The sequence below is a fragment of the Camelus bactrianus genome, chromosome 35, assembly GCF_048773025.1.
Source record: "Camelus bactrianus isolate YW-2024 breed Bactrian camel chromosome 35, ASM4877302v1, whole genome shotgun sequence".
NCBI classification, from domain to species: domain Eukaryota; kingdom Metazoa; phylum Chordata; class Mammalia; order Artiodactyla; family Camelidae; genus Camelus; species Camelus bactrianus.
The window spans coordinates 18,128,353-18,156,027 of record NC_133573.1 but is presented as its reverse complement, the minus strand read 5'-3'; the positions used below and the strand labels follow the sequence as shown (position 1 = coordinate 18,156,027).

General features: G+C 43.3%; 1 protein-coding gene across 1 annotated transcript in view; it reads right to left on the bottom strand.

Annotated features, from left to right (window-relative positions):
- Positions 1-104: 104 nt before the first annotated feature.
- The window catches only part of GAD2 (glutamate decarboxylase 2), a 64,620-nt gene continuing 37,049 nt past the window's right edge, over positions 105-27,675 (bottom strand). Inside the window, exons 10-16 of the mRNA XM_074358218.1 lie at positions 27,535-27,651; positions 25,075-25,139; positions 18,606-18,684; positions 15,661-15,810; positions 9,593-9,700; positions 7,720-7,809; positions 105-3,722 (exon numbers count right to left, since the gene is read on the bottom strand). Coding sequence (XP_074214319.1) covers positions 3,549-3,722; positions 7,720-7,809; positions 9,593-9,700; positions 15,661-15,810; positions 18,606-18,684; positions 25,075-25,139; positions 27,535-27,651 — 783 coding nt within the window. The 3' untranslated portion in view covers positions 105-3,548. The remainder of the gene's footprint in view (positions 3,723-7,719; positions 7,810-9,592; positions 9,701-15,660; positions 15,811-18,605; positions 18,685-25,074; positions 25,140-27,534; positions 27,652-27,675) is intronic.

Genomic DNA, 27,675 nt, shown 5'->3' with positions numbered 1-27,675 from the left:
TCTGTGACAAGGGAAGGGCATTTTATGCGGGTAATTCATTAAAAATGAGCCCCACAACATGACAAAGCCAGATATAAGAATCCAAAGCCTGAGATATATCCAGTTACACATTTATTTGGGTTTAGAGAGACAACACAGATAAAATACTTTGATCATACACAAGTTTATATTTGGTAGGAAGAACAGGTTGCCACGTGTTTATAATTTTTATTGTTTTCTGTCTTTAGTGACGGAGAGATGCTGGGGGGGATGTCGATGTCTTTCAGAAACACCAGTTGGGAACAGTATTTTGGCGCAGGTAACTAATCGATACACAGTGTTTGCACTTAGCATTTGACAGCAGGAGGGCACGTGCAAGATGATACCAACTGTCAGGCTCCCGGATTCTTTGTCCTGCTGCTATATTTACACCCGTGCTTTCTTGGTCCATATTCTGAGTTGCAGGGACTCCAGATCTTAGCAGGGATGGTTCCTGCAATGTTGGTTGTTTGTGGTGCTCCATATTGGTTTCCTCTGTTCTCGGAGACGAAGTAGCATTCCCCTTATGTTTTGTGAAATCACACAATTCTCAAAGGAGATTTGTCGGTAGTGAGCGTGGCCGAGGGCATTCTCTCTGTTACAGCTGAGGAGGAGGGCACACAGTATAGCAGAGAGAGGGCAGGAGAGAGCTCGGGAACAGATGGGAATGTGGTTCTGGGAACATCAGCACAGCTACCACACAGAAAAAGACACATCAATAATATACTGCAGAAGCTTTTACAGCAACACATGTAGATTTGCAACACTGTACAGTTCAGATCTAAAGTGCACAACCCCAATCTGAGGTGACAAGACAGTACCATCAGTATGATAAAGGCAACACAGTCACACACACGGTTGATTTCCTTTCCTTTCCTCACATCCCTGTGACAGTCCAGGAAGTCAGTGCCATTTACATGTATCCAGTGAAGACACATCACACTTTTTTTTTTCAAGTATTTAAAAATAATAAATACAATATTGCTGTATAAATGAAAATGGCCATGTCAACTGTGATTAAAGCTAAAACCAAAACTTTCTAATATTTTGTAAAGGATGGTCCCCTATAAAGGCCTTTGGCACTGGGAATTTGGGCTAAAGTTCAAAACAATCTCCCTTTCTTCCTTCCTTCCCTCCCTCCTGAGTGGATTATAAACCTATTTTGAAGAATATTTATTAAGCTACTGGGACCTGTCAGGCTTTTATTTTCCTCCTTCCCTGGGTTATGGTTGGTAGGATTTCACTGCATAGGCTTAAGCAAGGCTCCCAGCACACTTGGGGCAGGGGGTCAGGGAAACAAGCTATTGGTAAAAAATGATTTTGCTGGAATTTCATACACAGGCACAAATGTTCCTCCTTTAAATTGTCATACAATTAAGTGAAAAAGCTGCCGCTTCTGAGAGAGAACTTGTACCTCTAGGTAGAAGCATCCCACAGTAGAACGGGGTCTGTCCAGATCAGGGCACTGGGCTCCACAGTCTCCTCTGAGCAGGACGGCGGGTTTGGTCATCAGTGTCTCTGCCTCTGAGATGGGGCCTTTTGTCCTGAGGCTCACGAATAGGTGGGCACTTGTGTGCTTACTCTCAACAGCCAATTCCAAGGAAGGAAAAGAATGCTTGGCCATTAGACATAGTCTAGAATGAAAGGCTTATTCCTTCATGAAATTTTGGGGCACAGATAAAGAGTTTTCTTCTACAAGTCATAGGGAATCCATTTGCTTCCTAGACAGAGAGAGCCCAAAGCTGGATTCATCTCAAGTATGAACGTTTTTGTGTATAACCTGGGAGAGAGATCGTAGGGGCGAGCTCACAGTGCTTTCAGGGGTTGGACCCTGCTGTTGTATTAGAGGGTTTTTCTATCTTATGAGGGATGGAGTCCTCTTTCATCCCTTAGATACCTGCAGTCTTCCTGACGAGAGATCTGACTGGTCCATACAAAAAAGACCAATGTTCTTAAACATGTATCTGCAGTCTGTGCACGTGGCTCCCCTGCCCTCCCATCGGGATGTGGAGTCCGACAGTCTGTGCCCCCTACATGTCTGTGGGAGCTGTGGTTAGCTCATGTCTCTCCATCAGGTTTGCAGAGGCAGAAGGATGCTTCTAAAATATTATTTTGGATTCTAAGGAGCACATTATTGTCTCCGCATCCTCTGGTCACTTTGCATCTTGATGGGAGACAGAGGAAAGAAGATCTTAAGATGCTGTCTCAAAATCCTGGCGAGGAGCTCATTTCCTGAGAGGGCAAATAACCACCCAGGGAGTAGAAATTAACTATCTGGGATCCCAGTGATGAGGAGATCAGCGGGGGGACTTTTGTGGGCTGGAATGAGGAGGGAAATGACTTCTTCCCAGGCAGGGGCAGCATGGCACCCAGGATGAAGTTGTCATTCTCACACAGAGATCCAAGGCTAAGTTTAATTTTCTGGGTTCTGGAGTGTGCTTCATTCCTCTTTGCTTGGGCCAATTAGATTTTTATTTTTATTTTCTCTAATTAATCCAAATGACCTAAGAAAAGAATGCTGTTTGGGAAGATATCTTAAGAAGCAGCATCAACCTGCTGTTTGAAACAGCCAAACTGGAAAGCAGAGCAGAGACGAGTCCCCGAATTTGGTCTAGGATGGAGGTGGGCTGTCGTGCCCCCTGAGCAGGTCTGCTAGGGTCAAATGGGTGAAAACCTTAAATGGGAAGAGCATCTTACTGTTGATCTGACCAGTCATTTAAAAGAAATTGCAGTATACTTTTGTGTTTGCTTTGTAATACTAACTTTAGGGATGTGATACACCATAAAATGAACAGAAAGAAAATATCATATCTTTTAAGAATTTTGTGGGCCTATTTTTGTTTCAAAATAACTTTGCTAAATATTTTATAGTGCCTCCATGAAAAGAAAGGAAAAAAAAAATAAAAGTCTGGCTTAGTTTCTGTACCTGTCCCGGCAGTTTGTATAACCCATATAAAATAAAAATCTATATGTTACAAAATAGGATTTGTTTTTAATATATATATTTTTTTCCTTTTGTAAAATTATATGTATTTAAATACATTTGAAATGTTGCTATAGGTAAATTAGAAATTTTCTTTTGTAATACTATGAAAAAGGCAAGGTTTTTTTTTTTATTGTCAACATATATTTTATATTTACTTTATCCTTTTCACTGCACCCCAAAGAACCTTTTATGATTCAGGGGCAATTTGGCACTATTCAACCCTACTACTCTGAAGTGAAAATAAAGTTTGATTTGCACACTATATTAAAAGTAAGGGAAGTATTTGTAACAATTTTTAAGCTTTTCCTTACTTATTAGAACACAGCCTTTTGTCACTATTAGAGAGGTATTCTAAACTTAAGAAAGGATTTTTAAAAGGAGCAATGTTTGGTTTTTTTTTTTTTCAATTTTTAAACTGTACTCTACTTTGACACCACAATATAGAAATAGATTTACTCTGGAACAAACTACAAATACATGTACACAGTTGGTGACAACTTAATTGTCTACCTAGAGAATTGAAACAGCTTAGTAAGCTAGATTATTATAAATCTTGCCCAAGGCGTTCTATTTCTTCAATCAGGAAGTCAATGTCTTGGTGAGTGGCTGCAGGGTTTGAGATGACCATGCGGAAGAAATTGACCTTGTCTCCCAAGGGCTGGTAGCTCACCATTGTGGTCCCGTACTCCATCATTCTGGCTTTAATCACTGGAGCCACCTGTGGGAGAGACAAGAACAACAAATGGTGACTGTTTCTCCCGGGGACTCTTCCCTCCATCTGAGAACCCAACACCAAGTGGCATTTTTAGTTATTAACTGAACAATCAGAACCATATTTGTTTTCCCTTGAAGGAGTTGCCTCCCGCTTTCTTTGGGATCAGAGGGCTGAAGTGGTTTAATACGTCCAAGATCTCAAAGGAGTAATAAATGGTAAGCTATCACGAGCTTAACACCGTATCTTTGACTTTCTACTTTGTGTTTTGGGAGAATGGGAAGAATCTGATGTTTGTTCCATGGCTGAAGAGTTTAGCAATACAACATTTGGGGGATTCCCCCCCCCCTCAGGAAAGGTAAAAACATTGGTCGTAAGACATAGCTCAGAGAATGGTGACCAAGAGACATAGCCTCACTATGAAGTTATGTATGAAAATAAGCAGATTTTTGAGACCCTAAAGCAGCTTGCTTTCTTGAGACGTTTATGCTTTCTAATTTCTTTTTATTCTCCTTTTGCATTCCTTCAGTTTATAAGATGTTTTGAAATATTCTCCCTAATAATGATGAAGAATCAGCTGAGGCAAAAAGCTGCACCCACAAGGATTTAACATTATGGGAAATCAGATCACAGACAAGATTTTGCCAGACGGATAATTACAGCCCTCGGTCCTCTCTTGTGTAGGAAATTAAGCCCGAACTCTTTAGTTCAGCACAAATGCCTTTTGTCACCAGCTCTGAGGACTCATCCCCCAGTGCTCACCCAGATGGATCTGCAGCTCTGACAAGACCTGCTTATTCAGTATCCCTTGGGCGTACCGCACTTGTTTTTGTCCCTTCACTCTGGTCCTCAGTCTCAGCATGTCACACTTGTTCTCTTTGCTTAGGATCCCTTTTCTCTTCCGGTTTGCATCCCACGCAGACTCCAAGGCTCCACCACAGTCCTACACCCACTAGGGAGCTTTTCCTGACTTCTGTAGTCCGTTAGCATTATTTTCTCTAAGGTGTAAGTACACAATCCTTATCCATAGATTCTGACTGTATTCTAATTTCCTATAGTCCCTCTCACTTATAAGAAAATACACTTCATCTTTGTACTTCAACTGTAAGCTCCTGGAGGGTAGGAACAGTGTCTTTTACTTCTTTTGTTTGTCAGCACAGCACTGTGTGCACATGGAGGGCTCCCTGAGTCTTTACTGACTGTAAAAAGTGGCAGAAGAGGACCAGCTCCTAGGATGAGGCATGCATTTAAATTATGTCCACGTGTATGCAGGATCTGTCCAATATTTTACCACTGAAGTTTGTAAATACACAATCTGATCTTTTAGGGTCATTGCTGCAAATACATAATGAGGAATGTAGATGTCAGGGAAGCTTTGGGCTTATGTTAGACATACATAGTCTGCAAGGCAGTTCAGTACGGAAGCGATGCCTTCTATCACAGTTGGATTCATCTTAAATGAAGGATAGATTCAAATGGAATGGCATTATGATCATGTGACTTTTGAATATCAACGTTTACATAATCATTGGTTTAATCCTCAAAGTACTCAACGGCAAAATCAACACGGTTCTCACCAGGCCCTAGTTATTTGTTAGCTACCAAAACCAAAGCCCAAGCCAGACTTTACCTTCATGTTCATTTCACTTTCACTTCATATCCTGAACCTCATTCCCTCATCTATAAGTGAATGTGGAAGGTGATGCCCACATTGGGATGTTCTGATTGCAGGTGAACAAGTTGCAACAATCCCTCCCTGCTCCTTCCTTTTCCCACAAGGAGGTAATGCAAAGAGGAATGCTTCTGTTGGGGTGATCCTTTTTCACCCAAAGAGTGAACGATGTACACAGAGCATCAGACTCATCCCAGGGAATGAATATTAAAAAAAAATAAATATTTTAAGTCTGGAATTAGTTCCTGAAAATGAATCTACTAGAATATATTAGCCTAAGGACATGAGAGGTATCACACTTTGTGCTGTGAGTCACATGGCAAGTTGATGTGTTCCTGGGAAGAGAAATCCCAGGTTAGAAAAGGAGTTCCAAGTCCATGTGTCTGGAGGAACTGAAGGAAAAAATCATTTGTGCAAAAATCATGCTTGTTCTTTAGCACTGATAAAACGATGATAATGCTTTACTCAGTGAATTAAACTCTGATTGCATTTTCATGGGCAATGCAAATAGAACACATAGGAATGGGTTAATTATTAAGGACGATCAAGTCAAATTTTTCAAATACATGCAAACCAGAGGTCAAAAGACTAATGGTAACAGTCACTATCCCAAACATATTTTGGCATAAAGTTAAGACTGAAACCCCCCAGTTCCTGAAGCTGGGTTGGCAGAAATCACAGCTGTCTAAATACATATGACTTTTGGTTGCTTCCAGAAAATGCTGATGAACTAAAATTAGCAGGAATATGGAACATCTACTTCATTGCATAATCACTAGTTGCAAGTGAAGAAGGAAAATAAGATTCTGACTATTCTGATGAATATACAGCATTTTTTTATTTTGATTTTGTTCTAGACTTTTTTTTTGGTCACATTCTTGGTTTTGCTGAATAAACAAAGTTAGGAAGAGAGGGGCCACATGTTGAAGAATTCATAAAAGGCTTAATTGACAAGAGCTGTTTGGGGATGCCTCAAGAGTTTTAGGGTATCATTTTCTGTCTTGTGCCATTAGCTTTTTCAGTCCTTTAGAAAACAGTAACCAGGGAATGCTTCCATAATTTAAATCCATATTTGTGTCCTCCAATGAGGCCTCAGATTAAAGTATTATAAAATAAACTTATGAGATGTTACAGAAACATATTTTTCACTATGTATTAACAGACCTTTTTGTTTTTAAATCTTGGAAGCTTGAGAGAAATTTTGAAAAATTAAAAAGCGGAATAACCATAGGTAAGATATTTGAAAACATTAAAATATCACCAATTAAGTTCCCCATTACATTGAATAACCTAGACTTGAAAAGAGTCAGATATGAGGCCAATCTACTTCCTTACTAATGTACTTTTTAAATACTTCTTATAAACTCTTACTATTTTATTTTTATTAGTATTTTTTAATTGTAGTAAAGTTGATTTATAATATTGTATATGTTTCACAGTGATTCACAATTTTTAAAGGTTATACTCCATTTATAGTTATTATGAAATAACTATGTACACAGGTTTCCCCTTCCTCCAACACAGTGGGAGGTGGGCCGTTGCATTTCTCTCCCTTCAAGGCTCTCTTTGGTGCACATTACAAACTACACTGCACCTTCGCAGAAATGTTGGGAGCAGGAGAGAATGAAAGATAAAGGGTGTCTTACTGGCCTCAAGAGAATGTGAAGCTCAAGTCCTCAGGCTCTGGAATCAATCTGTGTGATTCTGGGAAAGTGACTTTTTCCTCCTGTGTTTTGGTTTCCCCATCAGCCAGACGGGGAGACCACAGTGTTTCCTGCACTAGGCGGCTGTGAGCACGAAGTGACGTAATGCTACATCAGAGCTGAACCAGGGACACAGGACCCACTCTAACGGTGGCTTTTATTATCACTGCCTCCTGCTCTGTTATCTTCTGGGGGTCATCACAGCTCTAAAGACCCCACCAGGAGCCCTGACCTTGGCATCTCAAGAGGATCAGCAGGAGCGCTGTTTTCTAACCATTTCTCATGCCTGGAGTCTTGTCCGTGCTTGTCACTGAGCACCAGATTCTCCTGGCAGATCAGGCAACGTCAGCAGGTTCCTGCTGAGTCGTGAATGCCAGTAGAGATACGACCTCGTTGCTTATTTTGAGATGTCATAAACATGCTCTCAGAAAACAGAAGCAAGTTGTCAGGAGTCTGGATCTGGCAGCTCTGTATGTCCTGGCTCTGCAGGACCCCACAGAGGGCAGGGGGCCCGTGACCAAGGCTGAGGATGGATTTCTTCTAAAGACACATGGTCTGTCTTGAGGATGATGTGCACGTGAAAGGCCCAACATACACACCACGTCATGGGTCAGGGCAGCATCCTTACCTTGGAGAGGCGGCTCATTCTCTCTTCGTTGTCGTCCAGGACCCGCAGACTCGGAGGCACATACCAGAAGCAGACGTTTGTGTGCTGAGGCTGCAGAGAGGAGAGGAAGATTCACACTCAGCCCTGACTGGCAACTCTGTAAACTCCAAGGACATTTCAAATCCAGCTTCTGGATACAATTCCTAGTTTGAAATCCATAATTGCCTTGAGAGGGCCTGACTTTCACGACCTCATGTGGAGTTATTTTTTCTGAGTTTGATCTTGACTCCAGCTCAGAATGGCTACCCCCTCATCCCTGCTTCTCCTTTGTAACGGTCCCACTTACCCGGACAGCACACCGCTAACATCAGAAAATACCCGGGATAAGAACTGGAATTGACTACACTTTTTTTTTTTTTATGTATGCAATCTTTTTTTTCTTTTTTTTTTTTAACATTTTTTATTGATTTATAATCATTTTACAATGTTGTGTCAAATTCCAGTGTTCAGCACAATTTTTCAGTTATTCATGGACATATACACACTCATTGTCACATTTTTTTCTCTGTGAGTTATCATAACATTTTGTGTATATTTCCCTGTGCTATACAGTGTAGTCTATTCTACAATTTTGAAATCCCAGTCTATCCCTTCCCACCCTCCACCCCCCTGGTAACCACAAGTCTGTATTCTCTGTCTGTGAGTCTATTTCTGTCCTTTATTTACGCTTTGTTTTTGTTTCTTTGTTTGTTTTTGTTTTTGTTTTTTAGATTCCACATATGAGCGATCTCATATGGTATTTTTCTTTCTCTTTCTGGCTTACTTCACTTAGAATGACATTCTCCAGGAGCATCCATGTTGCTGCAAATGGCATTATGTTGTCGGTTTTTATGGCTGAGTAGTATTCCATTGTATAAATATACCACTTCTTCTTTATCCAGTCACCCATTGATGGACATTTAGGCTGTTTCCATGTTTTGGCTATTGTAAATAGTGCTGCTATGAACATTGGGGTGCAGGTGTTATCCTGAAGTAGATTTCCTTCTGGATACAAGCCCAGGAGTGGGATTCCTGGGTCATATGGTAAGTCTATTCCTAGTCTTTTGAGGAATCTCCACACTGTTTTCCATAGTGGCTGCACCAAACTGCATTCCCACCAGCAGTGTAGGAGGGTTCCCCTTTCTCCACAGCCTCTCCAGCATTTGTCATTTGTGGATTTTTGAATGACGGCCATTCTGACTGGTGTGAGGTGATCCCTCATTGTAGTTTTGATTTGCATTTCTCTGATAATTAGTGATATTGACTACACTTTTTTTAACCTCTCTCAGTTTTTGTTTATTCATTCGAAAAATAATAATGCCCCTCTCATAGGATCACTGTGGTTTTCAGATGAGACAACAAACTTAATGTCTCTGGTACTTAATAAATGGTGGTAGTTTTTCTTGTTGTTCTTACCAATGTCCCTTAAAAGCCTCCATGACAGTATCTGGTTTATATTAGTATTTTAGAAGTGTTGGTTTTCTTTTTTCGCATTTCATTCTTCTTCTTTTTGAAGTTTTACAGTAAATCCTAAATCTTAGGTTACATCTGCATGAAGTGTGTGTGTGCACACGCGCACAGCCTTATAACCACAACACGGCTCAATACACAGAACATCTCCAGTACTGAAAGTCTCCCTCGTATCCCATCCCAATCGATACCCACCACCTCTCCCCAGAGATAACCACTTTCTGACTGCTATCACTCTCTGTTTAAAAAAAATTTTTTTAATGGAGGTCCTGGGGATTGAACCCAGGGTCTTGTGCATGTTAAGCATGTGTTCTATCACTGAGCTATACCCTCCCCCCAGGAATTTACTAAACCTTTGGGCATAGAGAAATCAGAATATACATACCTTTCCATCAAACACCATTTCATATCCTTCTCGGTTTTTGATGATGTTGTATAAATACTCTGCCAGCTCCAAACACTTATCAATGTGTGCTTCAAACCCAGTTGTCCCCTAAGTCAGAGAAGAAGAAAGCTTAGCAGGCAGGCTGAGAGAGGTGGGTGAGGTCTCGGGTGGTGACGTGGGAATGGATCTCTCTGGACACGGGTGGCCCCTCTGCACCCTGGGTCTCAGCTCTGCACTTTCCTTACACAAGACTGTGCTTCTGGAGGCTTTTCTGGCAGTCATGTCTCCGTTAATGCTCTCCTACTCAGGTGCTTTTGTTCCCTCTCATGTCATCGCAGCAGAATCCTTTTCTATCCGAGCCTCCAGTCCCTAGGCAATTATTTTGATTACTCGAGGGGAAAATTTGCCTCTGCTGTTCAAAGGAGTAATTATGGAAGTCATTAACGACAGGAGGGATGGGTTATTCTTTTCCTGGAGCAGAAGCATTATCAGAGCCCCCCACCCCCACCCCCAGGATGCCTGCTTAGTTTCTGCCCATCAGGTAAATTTGCCATCTCCGAAGCCCACTTTTGTTTACCAAGGTACCCCCCATAATAGAACAAATAGGGTCGCTGTTCAGTGAATATTTGTTGGACAAATGAATGAATTTTAAGGGGTTGGAAGATGCTTTGTTAGCCTGTCATTTTGCAAAGCTCGTTAGATTTCTCCTTTAGGGATGCATGACTCCCGTGTCTGTAATGCGTGGACATGATCGCTTTTAGTTGCCAGCTCCTGGGAGCCCAGGATATGGGCTTGTGACAAACAACACAGCAGCCCTGGACAGGAAATATTTAACAGACAACAGGACACACACTTTTCAAAATGGCTTTCCTCCTAATAACCCCTTTGGTCTTTGTGACATACCAAGGGAAAGCTTGGAAAGACAGTTAATGCTTGTCCCAGGAACTCTGGGAACAGGCCTAGCAGTGACTCCTCCAACCTGCAGACTAGAGGAAGCCACTGGAACGGAGATGAGATGAGCCCACTTTCCTGTAACACACAGCCTCACTGTCTCAGCTAAAAGGGGGACCAGTGGGGCCAGCGGCTTTTAACATCTGAAACGTATTTAAGAACAAGCCGCATTAAAGAAGGGTGGGTTGCCTTGATGGGTTCAGAAATTCATTCCTTTGGAGATGGCAACCCTAGTTGATTGGTTCAGGCAGACTGACTGGTTCCTGATGCCCCTGGGAAGGAAGGGCCTGGGCTGACACCCGTATGGTCAGGCCAGCACTCACACACTCCCTGAGCCTGTGGGTGCCAAGGATTGGACCGACCTGGCAGTTTGGGTCCCCTTTGGATGGACCTTAGGGAAGAGGGAGGGAAGTTAACCTTTCTTCTCCAAACTGGATCCTTGGGACCATTCTAGAGTCAGATTTAAACTGGCATGGACCTGATCCAGGGTCTGCCCAGGACCAGTATGACTCTGACCCTGTCCAGCCACACGGCTTGGCTACCTTCTCTGGTCACGTGGGAATGACGGTGCCTGTCTGATTCCCCACACAGAGACACAGGGAGGTAAAGTGAATGCTCTGAAGGTGAGTATGATTGTATTGCAAAGGGGGTGATTTTCACAGACAGGAATGGGAGTCCTCCAGCCTTCGCTAGTCTCGGACTTCACTCCGGGGACGATCAGGAGTGATGTGACTGCCCCTTCAGTCGAAGCTGAAGAGGCCAGGGGAGGGACAAGGGAAGGCTCATGTGCCCTCAGAAGCCCAGGGCTCCTCCTTTCATGCTGGGTACTGATGGGAATAAGAGCCATATTTCATTTTCAAGGTTTTCCAGGTCTTTAGGAGATTCTCCAAAATTCATTCATTCATCAAATGCTTGTTGAATGGTTATATATCACACAGCTCTTCTTGTGAGAACGCACAAGGCACATGTAAAACCTTCCCAGGCATCCCATCTCTGTGACCCAAGTCGCTGTGAAAGAAGCTGAGGGCTGGGATGGGCACTTCCAGGTGGGTGGCAGGATCCCAGCCTCAGGGCTGAAGGAGCTTCAGGAGAAAGATGTTTTATATCTTCTCCCCCCCCCCAACCCCCACCACTTAGGATTGGTTTAGATGGCCCTGGCTGAACCGGATACTCCACCAGGGCGCAGATTCGTGTTTCTTCTGCTCACCATTGTATCCCTCGCACCAGCAGGGCTGGGCACGTCTTAGATGCTCAATACATATTTGTTGAATGAATGAAGGAAGGAAGGATAACTTTTACTCCCCGGGGCTGTGTTTTTACAAAATATGTTCTGAAGAACCGTCTACATCAGAACCAGGTGAACTGTGTTGAAAGGGCAGAGTCCCAGGTCCCACCCCAGACTCCTAAGTCAGAATTTCAGGAAGAGGAACACTGTGTGGCCGTCTTCTGCCACCTGTCACCCCGGGTTCGCCTGTGCCTCTGTCATCTTGGGACCCGGCATCTCAAGTGCTGCTCACGATTCATCTCTGCTTCTTAAAGCCCTCACCTCATGCTCTCAGGCCCCAGAGATGTGGCGTCTGGAAGAATGACTGAATCTCCGGCTGTCAGCTCCATTGTCACTGCCACCACCATTCTCAGGCCCTCTTACTTTTCATCTGGATGGCAGAGCGCTAATTTTCCTCCAGGCAGCTTAGACTCTCCACTAGCTCAGAATACACCCTCTATTCTCTGGCAGACCCTCTTGCTGGCACGTTCTTTTTCCAGCTCTGCTGGTTGAAATTCTACTTAGTCTACCTACCCTGTTCAAGACCCATCTCAAAGGTCACCTCTTGGTAAATCATTCTTGGCTCTCAAACTAGGAATGAGCACTCCATTTCTTAAGTCCCCAGGTGTGTCTGTGTTTCATTTATAACCAGCTATGTGCTGTCTTTTGAGATGATTATTGGAGCGTTTATCTTTCCTGCCTGGAAAGCTGTAGCCCGCTTGTCCCATTCAACACCAGGCACAGTAAAAGATGCTCATGTGCACTCATTGAAACCAATGGATATTTGAGAGAGGAAGGGAACATTCAGTCATTCTGCAAAGACTGCCAGATATCCATTTCCCTTTAACAGTTTCCTCCTCTTATTTTTAACCCTCAGCCATTTGCCTCTCTCTCTGTCCTCTACATTTTAATTACGAGGCCGATCACAGAAAACCATAAGGAAATCTGCCAATTTGCACAATCTTACACAAAACACAGAGATTTACGGTGAAAGCTCAGTAGCTATAGTAGCTATGTCCTCAACAGGGGACAAATTTTACGTTCTTTGTTTTTTGTTTTTCTGTCTACCACTAAGCTTTAACCACTGAGGAAATCTGTCAAGGTGGAAAATAATCAAGTCCTAAGATTCCCTAATAAAATGCAGACAAAATAAAAGGTCTACCCCATAAGAATGGAGCTGAGAGCAAACACAATGACTTTGCCCATGAAAGGCTGACAAATTGTATCACCAACCGCATCTCCTCCCAGCATCCCATCGGAGGCTCTGATTTTTTGGGGGCATAAATTTGCTCTAATTAAGTTATCTTGGACTCAGTAAGATGGCTGCCTTCAGTGCACTTAATTCTGTTTGTTATTAACAAGTCAAAGAGTAGTAATTTATCCTTAGATGAGTATCTTTCATGGGGTTTATCTTACTAAGGAGACAGTGTGGATTCACTTGAACATTATATTCTCCAGATGTACCTGATAATCCAGGGTTTGCTGATTAAAGCCCTATTCCTCCTCTTCCTCCTCATTATTGTTTTCGCAGACACAAAATAGAATGACATGGCCAACTCTTTTGCTGTTCTTCTCAGGAAAGGATGACTTCTACCCTGGCTGGCGTCACTAGAGAGTTAGGGATATTGAAGGCTAATTTTCCTCACCTCCGATCTGCATTGCAGGACTGAGCATATTACTTTAACAATTATTATTTCATTTTACAAAAAATGCAGCCTTAAGCTGAAAGCCAAATGAATGTGCCTGCCAGTTAGATGTTTAGATACTAAGGGCTTGCATAAGGAATTTTAAAAATACATATGCAGCAACTGTGATCTTTATTTTTTTTCTCTCTCTCTCTATCCCCTCTTCTGGTGCCTGCACTTCAGTGCTTGAGAAATGGGATCCTTTGCCTTTATTTCAGGCTTCGTTTGGTCCTACTGTTTAATCGACACCTGATGTCCTCCAAGTTATTTCTCCGAGAACCAGCCAGCTGCACCACGCTGGCAAGGAGGCTTCAGATGGGAAGGGAGCAGCAGGAACTAATGAACCATGGCAGAAACATTTTTGTGTAAATATAGCTAATGAGCATCATCTTAATAAAAACGCCACGGGAACAAGAGACACAAAGAGTGATACTGAACAATATTTAGGACCAAGCTTTCCTCGACTTACTAGCTGATATTTATTTATTTTTTGTCATTTTATAATGCCCACCCATCAATGAAAGAAAAAAAAACTTGCCTGTTTTAAAACAGCCTGAGAGGACACCAATGATCCCCATTCTTGGTTGGTTTATTTTTGCCAAATTTGCCAAACGAAAGTGTCCTTGCCAACAGAATGAGTCTCATTTTGGGTGCTGGGGACCAGATATGTGTCCTTGTCAGGCTCTCACCTTTCAAAGGAGGAAGGCACCCCCTGCCCAGCTCAAGGGACTTGAGCTCACTTGTCACCCACCTTTATGGGGAAATAACTCACCTTGGGCCTCACTCCAGGTGGTGACACTTAGCAATACTTAGAGAAAATTTGACCAGGGAAAATACCATTATGGAGGCTTGCCTGAAGACTGTCTAGTCCAGCCACCCCCCGAAACCATCTAACAGTTATTTTTGCATTAAGCAAGATCATCTTTCTAGTTAAACTGCCTTTTTCCAGGATGGGTTTAGAGAAGATTCCATAAAATAGTTGTCAATTGCATTGTTTCACTTCCAAGCGCCCTCTTTCTCTCGTTAGCCATCTGCCTCTCTAAAGTGTGTAAGGCAATTCAGTTTACTTTGGACAATTCTACAAACAACAGCTTATGTATGGCTTGGGTGCTGTGAACATGGTTCATACCTCATACACAGATCCGAGGGAGGACCCATTCTGTGATCTTATCCAGTTGACCAAATATTTGCTTGTTCCTATGGGGTAAAACCCATCACCTCTTTGTGTAGTCTACTTAGAAAGCTTACAGTCAAACTGGTGGACCGTTTCCAAAACTCACAGGACCTTGGGGTATTTCCACTTCCCTCTAATTTCTCACTTTCTCATTTCCCTTTGTCAAGGTTTCCCTCACATACTCTTTTAACAGTTGAAATTCTTTCTACCAGTTGGGTTTTTCCAGCGTGGCCCGCTGGCTCTGGCCACTGCCTCCTGCGGGAGATAAATGAAGCCAGGTGGGAAGTCACTGATTTGTGACACTTAGGTTGGGAATCTGGTCAAAATGAAAAATGAAGTCTTTGACCTTTCCAGCCTGCTTACGTTTAACCATACACAGCGCTCTTTTAAAGCTATAACTAGGTCCAACCAATGCTGCACCATTAGTTACAGAGTTTGGTTTCTGAGAGGGGTTGGGGGAGGTGATCATCCACGGTTAAATTCTGAGGCAGATACAGAAATTATACAAAAGGAGGTCACTAGCGAGTTCCAGAGTTTTTAAAAAAGCTGTATATCTAGAGGCCACCCCATGAAATGTCAAAAATAAGCAGTAATACTTTTTAATTTTCACGTTTCCTTTTTGTTCTCCAAACAAAAAGATTGCATTTAACCTCCCCAAGGGATCAATCACTGGGTAAAAACTGAGAATTGGGACAAGAAGCACAATGAAACACCTCTTGGGAATCAGGAGGTTCTGCTGGGTAAAGCAACATTAATTGGTTTTCTAGACAAGTGAGCATTAGAAGCAATGTGACTTCAGAGAAAAAAAAGCACATAATGGGTTTTATTATATTCTTACCCATGGAGAATGCAGAAAACTAGGTATAGGCTTAAAGAAATATAATCTTGGGTAAATAATTTTCAATTTGGAAATCAATTTTAACAGGGCATCATAAGGGTCAGCAGATCTAGTTCCTGTTTTCAGTCAACATTCAGCCGACCCGCACGTGCTCACCTTTGCCCTCCACATGAGCCAGAGCTTAAAAACATCGACGTGGCGTCCACACTGTAAGGCCTTGTCTCCGGTGTCGTAGGACAGGTCGTAGTGTTTATCTTGCTGAAAGAGGTAGGAGGCATGCATCTGGTTGCAACTTTGCATCAGTCCCTAGGAGAGAAGAGAAAACTTAGGAAACTCTACTGACTTTATCAGGCATTCTATTAGACTTACGCTGTGGTGGAAATTATTAAGGAGAAAACAAAAAAGAATGAAAGAGGCATTGAATCTCCTAAAGAAAGAAAACAGTAAGAATCAAAGGAGAAAAAAAATTAAGGCCAATATCTGGGCAGGATGGGCTGTTGTAATAGATCAATTCTATGGGCGAAATGGCTCAGGGTCAAATGTTACCAGAGGTTAACAACAGGGTATGTTTATACTTTTATTCTCCTTCTTAAGAGAAGGCATTTATTAAAAAAAAAAAAAATCAAAATCAGAGTATAATGTTCATTGTTTGGGAGAATATCCTGATGTTCTGGTTTTGTTGTAATCGAACTATTTTGGAAACTCTTTGGTTTTATAAAATATTATTGGTGTGATTCTTCTCTTTCATTCAGATTTAGTTCAAGGACTTTGTCATTCAGCTGTAAAGGTTTGGGTTCTTTATGGAAATCACAGCTTTTAAGACAGTTCATTGCTCTCATTTAGATATGCTAAAATCTGAAAAAATAAAAGACATAGCTACCCCGAGATGTCTTAAATAACGACTCTTTCAAAAATCACGTTCCTCTCTCAAGAGTGATTAAAGCTTGAGTACTGGGTTTTCATACTCAGTTGCTTACGGCAGTTCCAGTGGAAAGTTTCACTGTCAATGACCATGAATTTGCCCCAGCGCCGCAAGCTTACTGTGGAAAATGGGTAGCAAAGTGACTGAACTATTCCAAAGAACAGGGAATGAATCATGCTCTCTGACTCAAACAGCATCACCAGTCTCACCATGTTTCAGTCTGTCATGAACCACAGGAAGTCTTTGTCGCTTTTGTTACCTACAGTGTAATTGTGATTTTACAGAAGCTTTGGCATTTTTTTTTTCCCTTTTGTGACTCACAACAAGAAGCAAAGACTAGACTGTGGTCACTCAGTTGAAGTTAGAAGTGAAAACTCTTTTAAACATTATCCAAACTAAAACAAAATGCAAGTAAAATTGGATCTCTGTCCTGAAAGCCCACGTCCACAGGTGGAAGACAACAGAACTGGGCTCAGTCTTTCTTGTGATTTGGGCTTCATATTTGGTGGAATCCATTACATTAACTTTTTGAGACTAACAGAAATTAAATACAATATAATTGTAATAGAGCAGTAGAATGACATTGAATTGGAAAACCAAAATTCACTTGAAGACAGTAAGACTGAAAACTGCAACAGGTGCATCTATTTCGTTTCTTGGTCACAGAAACTTGGCACCGTTTTCATCCCAGCCACGCAGGCCCATGACCAGGTGCCATCAGTCCTAAGGGAGACCACCCCAGAGAGTGTGGAATGATGCATAGACTAGGATCAGAAAAGCAGCTCAAAGCACATGACCTCTAAAAGGTTGGACAGTACCAGCCTCATCGTGCAAAAGGACAAGTCAAAGTCACAGAAAGGGCCTTGGTGAGATAATATCCTGAGCCATTAAATCCCAAATGATTTTAAATACATTAACAGCTGCTGGTAAGACAGGTGCTGTCAAAGAAATCCCCCTGGTCACATGAACTTAGGAAACTATCATAAATACCTTCTTTTGAGATATTTATAATATACACCAGCAATTAAAGGCTGTGATAAACCCTGGAGTAATGAAAGTTGTTTTTAACTCTGTAATCTAATATATCTCAAGCTTTTTTTATTTTTTATTTTATTTTTATTTTTATTTGGGGGGGTAATTAGGTTTTTATTTGTTTATTTATTTTAATGGAAGTACTGGGGATTGAACCCAGGACCTCGTGCATGCTGAGCACACACTCTACCACTGAGCTATACCCTATCCCCCCCAAAGCTTTTTTAAAACCAAGAACACTCTTATCACAGGAAACTTAATACAATTCTATTCCTTGGACCCCGATAAGGGAAATGCTGTCAGAGCATCATGAACTCTTGGATTTGGAAGGGAGCCTAGAGCTCTTAATCTATTCCTTCTCCGTCTACCTCTCTATCCTGTTACTAATAAGTGGTTCTCCAATCTCCATTCAGTCACCTCTGCGATGATGAATGTATTCATGCATTAAGTCATTCATTACCAGCTGGGCAGCTTAATTTTTAGAAAAGCATTCCTTTTGCTGATCCCCAAGTCAGATCTCAAATCATGGTAATTCTGATTGTGCCATCAAAGCTGTACCACCCAGCTCCCTGAAACCTCAAGAAAAAAAAATCTCTCTGATCCGAGTGTCATTTATACTGTGAAGGCTGCCATCCTCTCAGCCCTTTAATTTTGTATTTTTTTTAGATTAAACATCTTTAGCTCCTTCAACCACCTCACTTCCATGTTTAGTAATGTTCCTCACGTTTGAATCCTAGCTTGGTGGGGTCCCTGATGAGATTTGGCACTAACTTAAGCGAAGCACTCCAGGTGTGGTTTAACTAGAGGACAGTGGGGGGTGACCACTTCCCTCATCCTGAAACTCCACGTCTTTTGTCCCACTACTATTTTTTGAATGGTATTTCTCTCTGGACCCACTATTGACCCTGCAGAATACATCTTAGGCCTTTTTCACAAGGACGACAATTTGGCCATGCGTGAAGCATGCCTGTCTTGTCTGGTCAAAATATAACTATCCTATATTTGGACGTAAGAGCAGGACCTTACAGTTATCCTCATTGACAGTTTCCCCTTTTTGGATGTGGCTCACCGTTCCAGTCCGTCACTACACACATTTACGCTATCAAACCCCACCGGTGGACCAGGCTGCAAGTCAGGAGAGACATACCTCTTCTCTGACCAGGAGAGCAGAGCACTGCAGAGGGACGCCCATCATCTTATGCGGATTCCACGTCACAGAGTTGGCCCTAAAGGAAACAAATCACGTTACGAGGGTGGCACTTGTGACAGGCTCAGACTACCAAGACCCTGTGCATGGGCAACACCGCTCAGGATTCTTGGCACTGTTTCTTAGATTCCAGTGTGACATTAATTTACAGGACAAAAAGTGGACTCAAATCTACAACCTTTTCTTTGTTTGCAGAGACAGTAGGTGAGGGCTAGTGTCTCCATGTGGTGTCGCCTGAGTTGAGGAATCCATTCAGCGGCCACGGTGGTCTGGGAGCTTCTTTGGGTGACTGGGATCGTCCAGTCCAAGGTCCGTCCTTTGGCCACCGCGGAGCAGAGCACCAGGCAGGTGGCCTCGTGTGCCTCCACCGTTCCTGCTTCTGACCCAAATGCAGTGCCCTGGAGCGCAGAGCTGTGGCTCTTCCCGCTGCTTAATTCTGTTCTTTCCCCAACCCACTTCCTTCTTCTTCCCATTCAACTGATTACCAAATGTTTCAAATGTGTCCTTTCATTACAGCTTCCAGCTTATCCCCTGCTTCCATCTCTTTTCTAATCCACAGATAGCCTTCTGGACTGTGGGGGAGAGATGCTGTGGCTCCTTCAGCAATTTTCAATCTATTTTGTCCCGATGTACTTGAGAACTAGAATGCTCTCCATCAGTAATAGTGATTCTCAGCTCAGGGACTGAATCTATTTGAAAAGCCTAAACCACAGCCCTGGTTTAGATTTCTTTAATAATAATAATAATTGCTGTTATTATTTTAATCCAGATACACTGTCTTAACTGATGCTTGGTTTCCATTGCATCCTCCACCCGGGACTAGAGTTATTTTCCAGCTCTGTTTATGGTTCTCTCCTCTTTCCTTCCACCTCCAGCCTAAATTCCAAACTGTAGAGGGTAGCTCATGGTGTCCACCCAGGTGAGCCCCAGGCCATGTGTCCCATCTTGAGTCCTGTCACTTTCCATCACACCAGAGGACACTGTGTTCTCAGAACATTCTATTCTCATGCACCTGGGTCTCCTAATGCTATTTCCTCTTCATGGAATGTCATCTCCCATTACTTCACTTGCTAATTTAATCCTACTTATTCTTAAAGGCCAATCAAGTATATCTCTGCAGCCTTCTTCAACTTCCTTCAACTTCTCCAACCGCTCCAAGCCCCTCCTCCTCCAGTGCCCGGGGAAAGCGGCTGCTCACGTTGCAGGAGTCTCTGTATACGTCTTTGGAGAGACTGAGGGTTCCTTGAGGATGAAGCTTGGGAATGTGACCTTGACATGAACAGACTCACAGGAGAAGGAACGTAGCGGGGCGATCCGTGGCAGCTACCTCCAGAGTGCCCTGCATGGCTGCCTCTCTGCTGGCTGAACGGCAGACCAGGGCTCCCCTGCTGCCCACGCTCAAGGTGTGAGGACCTTGGGAAGAAAGGAGATGCTGGGGAAGAGCCCATTCATCTAGTTGATGAACAGCAGGCATTAGCTGGATGGTCCGAGAACACTTACTGGCCTGGGGATCTTATCTGAATCAATAGATAGTCCAGCTCATTGCTGGTCTTCCTTGAGCTTTGACGCTGGCTGTCAGATAGGTTGAAAGTGGGGAAAGAAGCAAAGGCAGTTCATGGCCAGGTGGCTACACCCCTGGAAAGAGGACTAAAAGATTTCCTGAATAATAATGGAACTGGTATTAAAAAGCTCCTTCCGGGAAAACATCTCCCTGCTCTTTACAATGACCCTGGAGTCAAGAAACCTGGGCTCTGAGCAATAGGTAAATAGTCGTTCAGGGAGCGGAGCTTGGGAGCCAGACAGTCTACGTCTGCATGCAGGTTCTGTCACTTCCTAGCTGTGTGACCTTGAGCAGGTTGCTTAACCTCTCTGTGCCTAGCTTTGTAAACATAACAGAATAATAATCATTTGGGTAAAGTGCTTATAACTGCATCCAGCACACAGTAAACATTAAACAAGATCGGCTCTTGATACTGATTTCAAGTGTCATTTATGAGCTTTGTGACACTGGGCACATACACCGCCATTCTATACATTCTATAATATCCTATCACTCTGTGCCCGATCCTGAGGAAACGCAGCTTTATCAGGCATGACACCTGATGCAGAAGAGAGTAGCTGTTCTCCACGCCTCTAACTGAGGGTGTTTATTCCTATGCAGCGACCAGTTTGTCTTTTTAGACTAGAAGCTGCCAAGGCCCACACCGATCCTGTCACCAAATTCTCTCATAAAGATGCAAAAAGATGCACAGACTGATTCAACAACATGGCCTTAGTTTATCTGAGAAATGTTGGCAATTTGTGAAAAACAGCCTCAGGTTCATTCCAAAATGTTTTGCCATGGGATTCAGTCATGTGGCCTCTGATTTTCCATAAATTGGAGAGAGCTGAGTCCCCTGGGACCATTCTGAGATGTATCTTTGTGCAGTCTTTTGCACCTCAAACTCAGCAGCCCTGACATGAACTCAGTAACTTGCCCCCCTCCTGGTCCTTCTGGATCTGTCCTCTCTCCTCTATCCTGGGCCTCAATTCCTCACACCCCTTTCCTCCCAAGCATTCGGCTCCCAAACCTTAGTGTTTTGGTTTCATTCTCTTTTCTTCCCCTCTCCTGATATCACTCCTTATTGTTCTTTTTTTTTTTTTAATTCTGCATAAAATACATTATTCTACAGTGATTTGGTGCTAGATTTTCTCTCTGTGTGTGTGTGTGGATGGTGTATGGGAATCACTTGGAAAATATTGAGCATTCACATGCTAACTACAATTAATAAGTACTTACTATATGACACTCACTGTTCTAACTGATTCACATGCATCAACTTATCTATTCCTTACAGCAGTAACCCCAGGAGGTACTTCCTGTTATTGTAGCAATAACAGTTTTGTAGATGGCCAGACATCTTTCCCAAGGGCATACAACCAGCAAGTAGGATTCAAAATGTTGCCTGTGTACCGGGTCCTTGCTCTGACCGTGGCCTAACGCCACACGTATTCACTCTAAGCCCTGGAGAGTCTGCAATGTTTCCTTGGGATGCGACCGGTATATGCATATTGAGAAAGTTCCCCAGGCAGTCTGGATAAATCCCCACGATGATGGTGCTAGATTTTTGATGGAACTTTTGAGAAAGATATTTTCTATACAAGCTAATGCTAGCTCAATCAAAGACCTCTACAAACATATGTCCCTTACGCTTTTCAACATAATACACAAAACTGTAAAATCTGTCCAGGAAGGAACTCTCTGGAATTTCTTTTTTTTTGGGGGGGGGGGGCAATTAGTTTTCTATACTCTCCTGCATGGAATTTCTTAAAGTATTGGAAAGTACAGCAAAGCAAAAGAAAGCATTGCATGCAAGGAGTGTTTAAGCATTTTGTAACATATGGTGTTCCAGTGTAATCCAGTGCGGCTTTTCTACATAAACACACACCAAAACACACACTTTCAGAAGCACGTGAGGTAAGCCGAAGCACGGGCACTCCACCACGTGGAAGAGCGGGTCTCTGTGATGGTGCGTCCTCTTCCATGGGAGCAACGCTCCTGGGTTCCTCTCCCCTGCTCCCTCCCTGCTCCCCGCCCTCAGCATCTCTGCCCTCCACTCGAACCGGACATTTGTGATGCCTTGATAGCCTCTTGCCAGGCCCGGCTTCCGTGGGCTCTTGAATCCAGAGCTGTCTTTCCAAAGCGCAGGTAATCCTGCCCCTCTCCTCAAACCCCCGCTATGGCTGTCACGGCGGGGACCTTTCCTTTTTGCGTTCCTCAACCCAAGAAATGTAACACTCTCCGTGCCTAAAGTGGCCCACACAGCAGTGAGGTTAAGCTCGGATTCATGCTGACCCTGACTTGGCTCTGGGGCAGGCCCTCCATGGACACTCACGGGCAGGACTTCTGGACACTCCCCTGGCTTCCTAGTCACCGCCACGAATCCATCCCGGTCTCCAACCAGACTTGTCTGAACTTTCTCCAAGGACCCTCTCAAACCTCCGCGTCCCTGCTCTTCACCTTAACGCCCTCCTTCCACGGCTGCCTGGTGATGCTCGATGCTCACCCTGGGGGTGGTCCCTTCCTGTAATAACCCTGTTTAGAAAGAATGAGTCCGTCTTCTGTGCCGTCCAGCTCGCTTGTCTCTCTTTTGAGCCTTTACTTCCTCCGCCTTGAATCAAACCCCTTGCTGACTGCAGTCTTCTCTACTAGATTCTAAACTCCTTGAAGACAGGCCTCATACCATGCTTGACATGCGCTCAGCATGCCTGCTGCTGTGACTTGCAAATGACAGAGGCTCAGGGACCAGTGAATTGAGTTTCTGAACCCCTGGCTCACAGGCAGAGTGAGGGCAATACTTGGTAATTTGGCAGAATTGGGCTCCAGGTGTGTGTGCCATTTTATTAAGAGGATGGCTCTCTGGGATCCCTGTGACCACTGGGCACCTCTGGATTTGGTGACAAGAATCAACCATGGATTTCCTCCACTTTAGAGTGAGTCCTAGTACTTGGGAAAATGCCAAACACCCCAAATGAGTCAAATTACTTTCCTCAGCGTGGGCCCAGGCACATTCCGCAGGGGGTCTCCACTGCTCTACCATCCCATTCACCAAAGAGAGAATGACTTTCGCTAAGAAGTCACCAAGATGGATTCTGTCCGGTAAATGGATGGCTGAGGGGGTTTGGCTCAAAGCACAACGACCACAGTTCCTTATTTTTTAGGACTTGCTGTTTGGCTGTTCCATTTAGTAGATTTAGTTACAATACAATTTCAAGAACTGTGGCAGTTAGAGAGGTCTCTATGTTCCATGATGAATGTTCTAAGCTCTGCTCTCAAATAATACTCTTTAGTACAAAAGCGTGTGGGTGTTTATTTCTCCAAAGCCCAGGGTAGGGGATTTAGTGAGGTTTCAAATACTCCCTGGTGGAGGGTGCTTTGTGGCTGGCTTTCAGCACTCGGAGTCAAAGCTGGCGTGAAAGCTCTAGTAACAGGCCAACCAGAAAGGCCCTCCAAGAAAAGAAGGTTCTGTGTACAGGCCACGTCTCTTAGGAGCACATCAATTTAATTCTTGTTCTGATCCTCTGAACAGGCACCTTCTAAATGGTTCTCTCTTCATCATCTCTCACTGTTTAGTTCACTGCCTCCACCTTAAGCTTCTGGTTTCAAGGAATTCAGCCCAAAGGATGAGAAGCAGAGACCTAAAATTGTCTCCATCCACTCACACCTAAACGGGTACCTGCTATCCGAGCAGGGACCGCAGGCTGAGGGACGGTCCCCCTCTGACATGGGCCTTACCTGGTCTGCCTCCAGCCTTCTTTCCAATGATGAGGCAGGTGCCCTAGACTCTGCCACTGTAACTCCAGCCCCCTTCCACATCCACGGGTTCTCTGTGCATGTAGGCCTGGATATGATACAGCACACCCAGCGTGTTCATTCTGGCCTGACTGTCCAGTGTGACCAGGGCTCACCGAGCTTCCCAGCTCCACCAGCCCCTCTCCTCGCCTTGGAACAGAAATTGTTCCAAGATGTCCAGAGGCAGAGCCAGTGGGAAACTCTTTCTGGGCAGCACCTGGCTACTTGGCAGGTCAAGAGGGGCACTTGGCAGCCTCGGATGAATTCCGGCTTTCTCCGTTGCCTGGAGTGTCAGAGCTGACCGCTGTTCCTGACCTGCCGTGTTGTGATGGGAGGACCAGGAGCTCTGAGCTCTCTCTGCACGTGGTCCAGAACCCAAGCCTGAGGCTGATATTTGCATCCTGTCATTTTTTTCTTTTTCCTTTGGACCCAAGTCTGCTTTTTGTGAATCAAAGATTACGTCCTTCGGGGTTTGCCGCTCTTCTCTATGGTCTACTGCTTATTCTCTGAATAAAAGGTGCTCTGAAACACCAACCAGAGCTATACTAGAAAAAAATTACCATGGGGATGACACCATCAATGATGGTATCACAAGCATGCTTCCCTTTAAGTAAACTGGCCATATTGAACCCCAAGCCCCACTTTCAACACTGATCAATTATAAGGTGCTTATTTACTTTGCAAAATTACTTATTGGTTTCTTTAAAGCAGTGGGCATCTTCCTCTTACAAAACACAAAAGCTATAGCTCTCCCTTGAAAACAGCCTGAAGTAAAGTTTTGGTAGCTGGTTCAGAGATCCCAGGAAGGTCATTCGGGAGTTGTCTGGCCAACCGCGGATGCCAGTTAGGAAGCTCGGTGCTCAAGAGACATCCCACTTGGGTCGCCTGATGCGGGGTTTGGTTTCTTCTTGTTGTCTACACACAATACTCGTGCACATATGACCACACAAGGCAAGGGACACAGCACTGCGCAGAATGGGCTCACCTGTACACCAGCAGTTCTCAAAAACCCGGTATAATTTGCTTTTCACATTTAGCTTTCACACTTTACGCTGTTAATGAGAAAAATGTGGGTACCTCTCCACGCCGCTCAGCTTCCACTTGTGCTTCCGTGACATCAGTAATCCCCCACCCCAAGCTGCCTGAAAAAGGGAGAGCATACAGAGAAAAGGTAGTGTTTGTTCATTGCCTGGGTTTCTAGAGTTTGGTGACTTCAGAGTTTCTTGGGGTGAAAGTTACATCCTCAACCCCAGGAAACTTAGAGGGTTGGCCCCCTTCCCTGGCACTAGACTTCCAAAGGTTAAATCGGGGGCTGCTTTAAGGTCTCAGGCTCCACCCCACGTTTACATGGGTGTCAGGCTCCAAACTGAGGGCACGTTTCCTGAGTCTGCACGAGAAGGAGGTAGATTCTTTCCCAACCATCAGCTCCGCTCTCAGTCTTAGTGAAGCTCATACTCTCAAAACTAAAAACCCTATTATCTCCACAGTTTAAGGTAGAGAAGATGGGCTGGGACCTTTTAAACAACTTCCATTTTGGAAGGAAAACTTTTTTTGACAAATCTGAATGATTCCAGAGGGAGGAAGCACCTTCATAATCCTATTTGACTAATGTATAATTTTGGATAATTTCTTTGTCAATAAAACAAAAACAAAAAAAGACAAAACCCAAACCCCCGAACAACAGACAAAACAGACAAAAAAAAAAAAAAAAAAAAAAAAAGCCAAACAGGAAAGATTTGTACTAGTTTTAGTTGAGCAATTAGAATGTGTCCCTTTTTATGGCAGCTCACGGAGAAAAAAATGTGACAGTGAATATATATATGTTCGTGTATAACTGAAAAATTGTGCTCTACACTGGAATTTGACACCACATTGTAAAATGATTATAAATCAATAAAAAATGTTAAAAAAAAAAAAAAAAGAATGTGTCCCTTTAAAAATTTGTACTCAAGTTTGAAGGTCTGAATTGGTGTAAAGACCTCCTTTAAAGATAGGATGTCAAGATGGAGATTCATTGAAACCTGTTGACATGCTTTGGGTGTAAAAATAATCCTGGGACAAGTCTAAAGAAAAAAAATTGGGTATAATTGCACTTTCTTTTGTTGTAATTTCAGTCCTTTTACACTTTGAAAAATTATCCAATTTTCCAAATGTGTAATATTTTAAGATTTTTTTCTAGTCTAATTATAGAATGTATAAACATTGAGGATGAGTGGTAAACTTGTTATGTTTTGAAGAAAGCTAATGCAATTGGTTAAAAGATCTCCCAGTTCTATTTTAAGCAGACATTCTGTCAGAGACACCATAGCATCTGCTGGCTCAGAAGATACATTGTTGTTCTTTTAGAGCTGTGAGGGTAACCCTCTTCCTGAATTAGCTAGTGAGATTTAACGGGCTCTCTAGTTCCAAGACCCAGGTCACTGATGGTACTTGGGTTTGCCAACCTTTCTCAGTGTCTTCCTGTGTAAAATGGGTCTCTGGTAGGCTAATGAACAACGCACACTGCGAATCAGGGAAGGAAAAGAGGGTGGGTAACTGCTCTGCAGGCTGGCCGACTCTGGGGTAATGGAAATTTACCTAGTTCAGCCAGGGGAGGTTTTCTGCTCATAAAGAAAGGGGAATTAATTTGGTCTGAATGCTTACTGTAAAGCCAAAATAATCTAACTCAGTCTACTCAGTGACATAAGCCTCTTGCACCAAAATGTAAATCAACTTATGCCTCCCTTGTCAAGAAAGTCTCACAATGAAAAACACGTCAGCTGAACCAAGCATTGTGCTTAGGCAATGACTTGGCACCGATTCCTCATCTCATCCTGGGTCCTTAACAGTTTGCAGACAAAAACTGATGTTTGAGCCATGCTTGGAGTAATACTGGTCTCAACCTAAATCTCTTTAATTTGTCCTTCTAAAAATGGATTTTTTTTTCATTTGAAATTGTCCTGATGGGTACATCTCCATTATTTTTTTGGTGTGACTAATCCTGGAGTCAAAATATCTCATATATAGTTTAGCTTACTAGCTACCAAGATAAAAAAAACTGGAAATTTGGTGACATATTTCCTAGCCAGTTGTCAAGTCAAATATACTAGTATCTGACTTGAGCTGAACTTTTTATCTCTTGGGTTTCCTGTATACATGCAACTCCTATTTACTCGTTTGATCATTCTCCTAGGGAGGTAAGCTTTGCACGTGTGTGACTGCGTGTGTGACCCTATGTGTGTATGTATGCTGGCTATATTCCTCCGTGGACATTGTGGCCAGTGAATTGAGAACTAAATGCTCAGCTCAAGAACTGGTCATAGAAATGAGAGTATTGTGTCCTTATTTGGGACTGTGAAGGCAGAATGAAGCCTCGGACTAGTGAATGTTATGTACTGTGAGTTGTCTACAACTTTGTCTCTGTAATCTTTAAAAGCTTAACTATCACCATTCTGAAAATAAACCCCTAAAGTACAAAAGAGAATGAATTTCATCCCATGAGCTCCAGGTGAAAAAAGTGCAGGGACAGTTTAGGGGCAGGCCTGATGGGATACTTACATCCACGTGCATCCAGATCTTGTACTTTTTGCAGATGTCGGCAACAGCTAAGAGGGGATCGAAGGCTCCATACACGGTGGTCCCAGCCGTGGCACTCACAAGGAAAGGGACAAACCCCTACACAAATGAGAAAGCCCCAAA